Consider the following 8,434-nt stretch of genomic DNA (forward strand, 5'->3'; position numbering starts at 1 on the left):
CTTTCATCTATGAAACTTAGGTGTAGCTCAGATGAAGTGGATTATCGGTCAAGTTTGATAAGTACAAGGTTCCGTTTGCACCTATTGCTACGACCACATGCAGAGATCTTGATGTATTATGTATGCTTGTGGCTAGGATTGTTTGCCACATCTTTACCCGAGTTTAGATTCAACTTGTCATGTGTGATTCATATTTTACGGTCTATATGGAAAGCCAAAAATGTAGTCTGCTTTCGAGATATAAAACCTTTTATGATTATGCCAGTGTAATATCTCAGCTTGCATACTAGTTGTCTCCCTGGGCCACATTTTATTTCGTATGTAAGGATTGAATCTATGCAATAAAATATGAAGTCACCGAGGATATTTCCTTAAAAAGAGCTTCCTGGGAAGTTGGATTATAAATGATAGCACTTACCGAATTTAAGGATCACCCCATGCAAATTACTTATGATTTTGCTAAACATTAATTAGGTAACTAAAATTTCCTTTTGGTCCAGATGATTTTATGGGTAGGAGACAACCAATCGAGAGAGTAGCACAAGCCCGAGCTTGAACCGGGAATGTGGTTGGCCTTGTCATGTCCTAGTGAGATCATCGGGATCTCGCTGGAGACTAGGCCGACGTGGCTCACCACGGCGTCACTGGCATAGGAGAGCATGCGGATTCACATACTAGGAGGAGGCTTTTTGGTTTTGACAGTCGCTCAGATTACACAGTTGCCAAGCAGAGCAAGTCATCCTCGCTAGAGGGAAGAAATCGATTAGAGAAGCAGATGGAGGAAGCACGAGGAGGAAGAAGAACAAAGCCTATCGATGGGAGTAAAAAGATGGCCGACAATACAATGGCCCGGGTGGAATTGACTTCTCGCTCAGAAAATTTCAGGCCGGTGTGCCCTAGGCACTCCAGTTTACGGCTCCTTTGATTCAAAGGATTTTTCATAGGAATTTGGAAGGATTATAATCCTTAGGAATTTTTTGTATGTTGGTTATTTGATTCGTAGGATTGAATCCTATATCTTTACAAAGAATTTTTTGTACTACTTCCCTTATGATTTCTAGCATCGACGCAAAATCTTTTTAAAAGAATCCTTTGTTTTTTCTGTGATGCAATCAAATAATCCAAAATCTTGTAGGATTGAGATGAGCACTACATTCCAATCATATGTTTTTCCTATTCTAATATTTTTAGAATTCTGCGAGTCAGAGAGGACCTTAGAGCATCTACAGTCGGACTTCGCAAATCCACCCCTCCCCCTAAACATCCGCGTGTTGGGCGCGACCGCTAACAGCGCCGGGCGACCCCTCATATGGCCTGTCGGGCAGCCACACTCCTCAAATCCATGCACATGGATCATAAGGCACAAATTCACCACAATTCAACTGTTCAACAAATGCAACAAAGTAAAATAAATCATAGTCCAACAATCTGGAGATGCCAAAATAAATTCAAGTCCGAGCCACGGCTGCCCAACATGATGGATCACTCGCCAAACACCATATGCGTCGCCTGCTTTGGCGCGGCCATCTGTGCCGCCTACTCTGCCGCCATCCGTTTCTCGTCTGATGCTGTCATCGCCGCCTCGTACTCTCTACGTTCGTTGCTCTCTTTCTTCTTACCCACAAGCCACTTCTTCGCTTGCTCATCCAAGAGGCTTGCATCCGCCAATATTATCCTCGAATCCTCCGTGTTTCGAGCAAATTGCAACGTCTCCTTCTTAATCTCTATTGACCCAATAGTTCGGGCCTTCTCGAGCTCCCATTTGAGACACTCCTCTCTCTTCTCCAACTCTTCTTCTCCCTCTAGGGCGGTGGATGGGACCAGTGGCGCGGATGGGGGAGGAAGGGTGGACGACGGACATGACTCGGACGCGGGAAATGGTGGACGGACGTGGGAACATGACGGTGGATTTGGTGGACTTGATTATTTGTGTGCAATTTGAGGTGGTTTCGGCCTGTTTGGTCTGACGTGGCGGGGACGCGTCTGGACCTTCTCATATCCGTCATAGCTATGGATTGAATACGAGGGATGCCAGTCAGCCTGATGGTAGGGCCAGTACGAGGAGGCTGTGTGGGTCGGTGTTTTCAATGCTCTTACTTACAGAACAAACGACTTCTCATTGTCTTCCGGACAGGACATAGTGGCCGACGCCGAGGGACAGGAATTCAAGCGACATGACTAACGTTCATGTCAATCTACGTCGCGCGGTACGTCGAAAACTGGCAGGGGCGTCAGGTTGGCCCAGGAAAGGCATGGATGGGTGAGTTGGAAAGCTGGGAACACGGTAGCACGAGCAAACTATTCCGGGGCACACACGCTGGCCTGGCTGATGTGAAGCGGTCTCGCTCCTGTCCAGCTACGGTCACGGATCGGCCGCAAAAGGGCAAATGATCCACTGGCCCGCCCGCCGCTAGATCCCACGCTCCTCACTCCTCGCTCGGTCTTGAGCAAGTTTTACCATGCATGGTGGCCGCATGCAGCATGCCGGCCGGGTGTGCCGCCAGCCATTAGTGGCTCTGCTACATAAGATGGGGGTCGTGATTACTCTGCGGGCACATGCGGACATAATCAACTCGCCCACACGCTCGAAGCAAGACAACAAACGTCGGGTACTCTGCGTGAGAGCGCGAGCCCTAGTGCACCAAATCAATGCAGGACTCTGCGTAAAGCTGCGCATGCACTGATGCACCAAGCGAGCATAGCTAGCCCCTAGCGGCACTGACAGAGGCGGAGCCTGGACCACACCCCTGGCGTCTGGCTCACGCGCTCACCCGCCGCTCCAGCCCACAGCGGCCGGGCGGCCGGTGCTCGATCGAATGGCGGGGGGCGGCGGTGCGCGCGCTCGTCATCCGAGTGCTACTACGGCCGAGGGCCGTCCCGTTGCCCCGCGCGCGCATCGCATGCGTTGGTCGCTCGTGTCCATGCGCAATCGCACGTACGGGAAGGCATGGTCCGTGGGGGGAACGTGCCGCCCGCCCGTATGCTGGCCGGTGGCCTTGCAGATGGGCAGCGCCGTATCGTGGACGTGCGGGCCGTGTAGGTTTGATTCATTTGCTCATGGGTATGGGTTTGTCAGTTGTCACCTATTTAATTTGTCACTTGTCTAGGAACGATTCTTCTAGCCGCGCACGGACTTTGACCAAACGTCCCAACGGGCAGTAAGGGCATCTCCAACAGCAATCCACAAATTTCTTTCTGCATGTGTCTGTGGACACGGATGCGGAAGACCGCGATTCAACCATAGCCACATACTCTCTCCATTTCAAAATAGATGACTTAACTTTGTACTACGAAGGGAGTACATCCGGTTTTCTTTATTTTTTTTTCAATTGGCACGATCAAATAGCAGCATGCAGCGGTAGTTCAAATTTTAAAAAAATTCAAATACTACATTCCAACATTGTTTTTTCCTTTAACCGCCCATCAATGCTCAATCAGATATTTTTTCAGCTGCTCGTGAGTTGGTCGATGCCGAATTTGCTGATGTATTTGAATAAACTCTTAAAATTTGACCGGATTCCGGTCTAGAAGTTGGTTAGGATCATCCATGTTCTCAAATTCTAGAGCTGCAACAACATCGTCACCCTCATCCTCGACGGTCATGTTGTGCATGATCACACAACATGTCATCACCTCCCATAAGGGCTCTGTATCCCATTGTTTAGCAGGTCCACAAACAACTGCAAAACAGGCCTGCAGAACTCGAAATGCCCTCTCGACATCCTTTCTAGTTGCTTCTTGTCTTTGGGTAAAGTGAGCCTTTCTCTAACAAACTGAGTTAGAGATGGTGCTGACAAAGATAGCCCACGGAGGATAGATACCGTCAATCAGATAGTAATCCATGTTGTACTCATGTCCAATGACAGTATAGTTGCAAGGATGAGTTTTTCCTTCAGCCAGCCTCGCAAACAACGGGAATCGCTGCAACACATTGATGTCATTATGAGACCTAGGCATGCCAAAGAAAGCGTGCCAAATCCAAAAAATCTTGTAATGCAACTGCTTCAAGAATTATAATGGGCTTCTTAACATGACCCTGACATTGCCCTTGTAAAGCCTACGAGCAGTTCTTACATTTCTAAAGCACGCAGCCAAGAGAGCCAAGCAAATTAACCTGGCCACTCTCTTGCTTCTGAGATTACTAAGAGCCTCCCGGTGTCTGCCATAGTTGGTTCTCTCAGGTACCGAGGTCCGAACACCTGGACCATGGCAGTTGCACACCTCACCATGTCATCTCTGCATGTGCTCTCAAACATCCGTAGCTACTCGTCCCATGAATCAACGGTTGTGCCATACGCGAGCATCCGGAGTGCGGGCGTGCACTTCTGGTAACCAGAGAACCCAATCATTCCCATGGTGTCCTTATTCAGGATGAAGTAGTCATCATAGGACCGAATGCCATGGTACAAATGAGCGAAGACAGTCTTACGCATCAGAAAACGTCGGCGAAAACGATCAGCAAAGAGTGCATCGGGAGCAAAGTACTCGGCCATCAGTGTCAAATTGTCGCGCGCTTTGTTGCAGTTGATCACTTGATGGCCCTTGATCGAGCCCTTAAAATTGAGAACATGATCCTCTGCACGCTCCGCGTCTTTAAGGACCGCCTGCATCATCACCGTCTCATCAGAGTACTCCTCGTTCGATGCACCGTTGGACGACTCAACATATTGCTCGTGTATGTACTCCGATTGGAATCCATTGCTAGAAAGAAGAAGAGAAAACTATTCTTAGCTCCGGCGATTCATCGAACAGTTGCCGGGCATAGTGAGTATAGTAGCAGTGGATGGTACCTGGCGGGGTGGTCGGAGGACATGGGTTGAACAGCGACAGAGGAGAAGCGGGGTGGAGCCCTTATGCAGCGCTGGAGGTGATGGAGACGTAGAGTTTAGGCAGGAGTGTGGTGTGGTGGCCGGGGTGGTGGAGTAGCGGCGAAGGCAATAGAGAAAGAAGGAAGAAGAGAAAATGGGAAGGATGGGGGCGCGGGGTCCAGGAAGGGTTTTGAGTGGGCATGGGGTGTCGAAGTCCTACATGTCTGATGTTTGGACTCCCGTAAAGCTTCCCACATTTGTCTTCAGTTTGTAGGAGAAAACACGTCCGGACGGCCCCGCCGACCGATATAGACTCGCGTAGACCCGCGTTGGATAGCTTCGATGGTCCAAACAACGCGCTCCGAACAGATGTGGGCGGTTTACGGGTCCGCCTTGGAGATGCCCTAACGCGGTACCCCGAGTGCTTTTTTCTTTTGCTGAGTGTAATTGATATTCGGTAAAAAAAGAAAACGTTTTTTTCCTTAGTGGAAGATGTAGTAGTGCGTCGTACCATTGCCTGAGAAACATTCCCAGTACTGCGTGGATGGCATATTTCTCCCTCTATACCCTAGGATATACACGTATCTCTATACATCACTGCTTGCTTGAGTAGCTAAAAACACAGCGACCCTCTAGCAGCGAGTGTTTCTTTTTTGTTGTTGAGAAAAACAGCGAGGTTTTTTTTTTTGAGTAATCTCACCAACTTTATTAATTCAAAATGATGTTCATAGATACAAGACTTGGGTCATAAAGATTGTCCATCCAAATATGTCTACTTATGTCTAAATTACAAGCAACTTAACGAGATTATGAGCCTTAAAATTGTGGTTTCTACGCTCATGCACAAAATTACAATAAAGAAAACTCGATCTACCGGCTATTATTTCATGTATAATAGCTACATGAGGCCCCCTTGTCCCCATGTTAATGCCATTAACGACTCCTTAGCAATCTGAAGGAAAACAGCGAGGGTAGAAAGGCGCGAAGCGCCATGGACGCAGGCCGGGACCATGGGCCAAAGATTCTTTTTATGGAAGCAGGGCCGCCCATCTAATTGAACGAGAAGGTCTCAAACTATTTAATGGCGTCCGACGAAACGGCACAGCTGCCACACGGTGGGCGCGGCGTCGATCAGATCTGCGGAGCAGGCAAAGCAGTTGCCCCCATCCACATGAGACTCACTGGACCTCAGAAAGGGGCCGGCGTGGAGCAGCAGCCAGCACCGTTCCTTTCACCTGAGAGGCTCAGACGACGCAGCGGGGCAACGGGGTGTTTGGCAGCTTGCCATTTGATCCTGGCCCTCACGAACGTGACATAGCTACGCCACAACTGGATCAACAATGACCTTCCGGTGTCGCATCAACGTCGACGCCAACCTGCGCGCGGAACCGATCGATCTCGATCGACGGCACGTGCATGGCGCCGGGGACCATGCATGCCCGTCCGGCCGGCCGGCTGGCCGGCCAAACTGCTGACGATAAGACGTTCGCTGTACGTAGCTCGTCTCACATCACATGTATGGCGATTAGCGAGCGCGCGTACGTACGACGAGATCTGTTACGTCGAGTTCACAGCGACCTCCGGAAATCGGTCCAAACTTGTTCCTTGTCCGGCTGTGACGCGCATATTCTCTCTCGCTGGGTGCCACAATTACTGAGAGGCGCACGTAGTGCACCGTGCTACGTTGCTCACGTCGCGCTCGTCGTTAGCTGTTACGCCGGCGTCGGCGTGCATGTTGTACCGGTGCTCGGCCGCCGGCAGCTAGCGGGTTACAGCTTAGTTTCACTTCTCAGGAGCAGTAACGCAGCGTGGATTACGAACAACCAGAGGCCAGTACAGGTTAATTAATCTGGAGCTGCTACAGTTTACATGGCAAAATGAATCGAGGCACACTCACGTAGCACACGCAGTCGGTCGGACCGTCGGACACGTAGCTGAGCGGCTGAAAGCCTGAGATTGATTCGGTTCACCTCAGGCGGAAAGATCCATTGCGGCCGGCGCTACTGCTCTCCAAGTCGCTCCCGGCGAGCGTGAAGGAGGAGTGGCCGGAGGAGGAGCTGGCTGTCGTGGTGACGACCAGGTCGACGAACGCGCTGACGATGGCGGCGTGGGTGCCTTTGCCGTTGGCGCGGAGGTACCACCCCAGCATCTTCTCTAGCCAGTCCCAGTCGCCCGCGCCGTGCGCCGTCATCATCTCCTCCATTGACGACCGGAAGTCCCGGTACGGGTCCACGGACTCGAACGCCACCGCGACGCCGCCGCCGAACGACGTCGCCCCCGCAGCCTCATGGCCGCGCGCGGGTGCTGGAGGTGGCTTCTTCTCGAGGATGGAGCTAGAGGGCGCGCGGGGCTCGAAGCGGAGGCGGTCGGACCGGAGACCGCGGACTATGGCGTCGGCCATGTCCTCGGCCGCGGCGCCGGAGGCTTCGGACTCCGTGGAGAGGCTGTCGGAGGCGGCACAGTCGTGGTGCATGCGGGCGGAGGAGTCGACGAAAAGGGATGCGGCGTTCTTGGCTGCCACCGCCGCCGCCGCAGAAGCGGACGGGGACCGGAAGGAATGAGCCGTTGGGTTCTTGCAGGAAGGCCACATCCATGCCTGTGGGGTGGCCGTCGGAGTGGGAGGCGACGACGGCGGAGTGTCTTTGTTGGCCGAGTTGACGGGGTAGAAGAGCGAGCTCAATGGTTGCTTCTTCACCATCGGTGTGACAGTTGATGGGAAGTGCAGAAGAATGGAGAACCGGCAGCAGCAACAGGAGTAGTTGGATGAAGAGATGGAGCCGAACTGGTGAAGAGAGTAGAAGAAGCTCGCGCATGTGTGCTTGTCAGTGCCTCTGTGTATTTCAAACTGGGGGTTTATTTGGTTCGGTACAAGCTATAAGTGTTAGCTTGGTTCTTTTGAAGGGGCCGGTGGGAGGGAAGGAAGAAGGTGAGGGTGAAGGGAAAGATCTTCTGTGGGTAGGGTTTAGAGCATCTCTAACATACTCCAGATCATCGAGTGGTTGCATGTGAGCATGGGTATCTTAAAGTTGTCAATACATCTCTAGGAAGTTCGCAACATGCTCTACATCTTGTGCCGGAAGATGAACATGTACTCCAGACTTCTAAAAATCATGCGTGCGGGCTTTCCCTCTGTCATCATCCTCAACAATCATGTTGTGCAAGATTACACAACAATTCATGACCTGCAACAATGTCCTCGGATCCCACATATTTGAAAACCCACGACCAACACCCCAACGAGCTTGGAGCACTCCAAATGCCCTCTCGATATCCTTCCTAGCAACTTCTTGCAGTGCAAAGAGACATCACTTGTTACCTTAGGGATGGGATATAGTCTTCACAAATGCCCCCACCGAGGATACATACCATCGGCAAGATAGTACGCCACGGTGTATTCATGCTCGTTGACGATGTAGTTGCACGCCGGAGCATCCCAAGTGTCTTGAAAAACGGAGATTGTGAAGCACATTGGAGTTGTTTTGAGAACCCGCCATGGCGAAAGAAAGAATGCCAAAATCCACAAGTCTTTTAATGACACTGTTTCAAGTATGATGTCTCGAATTAAAATAAATTTTCATAAGAGTGAATTGTTGTGCTTTGGATGCGCCGAAGAAGTTGAGAGCGAT

At 51.0% G+C, this 8,434-nt stretch overlaps 1 protein-coding gene across 1 annotated transcript; it reads right to left on the bottom strand.

Annotated features, from left to right (window-relative positions):
* Window positions 1–6,606: 6,606 nt before the first annotated feature.
* On the bottom strand, window positions 6,607–7,710 carry LOC123150556 (transcription repressor OFP13). The gene has a single exon (XM_044570418.1). It carries the CDS (start codon window positions 7,504–7,506, stop codon window positions 6,775–6,777), a length of 732 nt encoding a protein of 243 aa, XP_044426353.1. The 5' UTR covers window positions 7,507–7,710; the 3' UTR covers window positions 6,607–6,774.
* Window positions 7,711–8,434: the final 724 nt, after the last annotated feature.

Source organism: Triticum aestivum, chromosome 1A, assembly GCF_018294505.1.
Source record: "Triticum aestivum cultivar Chinese Spring chromosome 1A, IWGSC CS RefSeq v2.1, whole genome shotgun sequence".
Taxonomy (NCBI): Eukaryota; Viridiplantae; Streptophyta; class Magnoliopsida; order Poales; family Poaceae; genus Triticum; species Triticum aestivum.

Bases quoted from the DNA above. Each gene is read 5' to 3' on its own strand.
- LOC123150556 (XM_044570418.1), bottom strand. From the start codon at position 7,506: ATGGTGAAGAAGCAACCATTGAGCTCGCTCTTCTACCCCGTCAACTCG.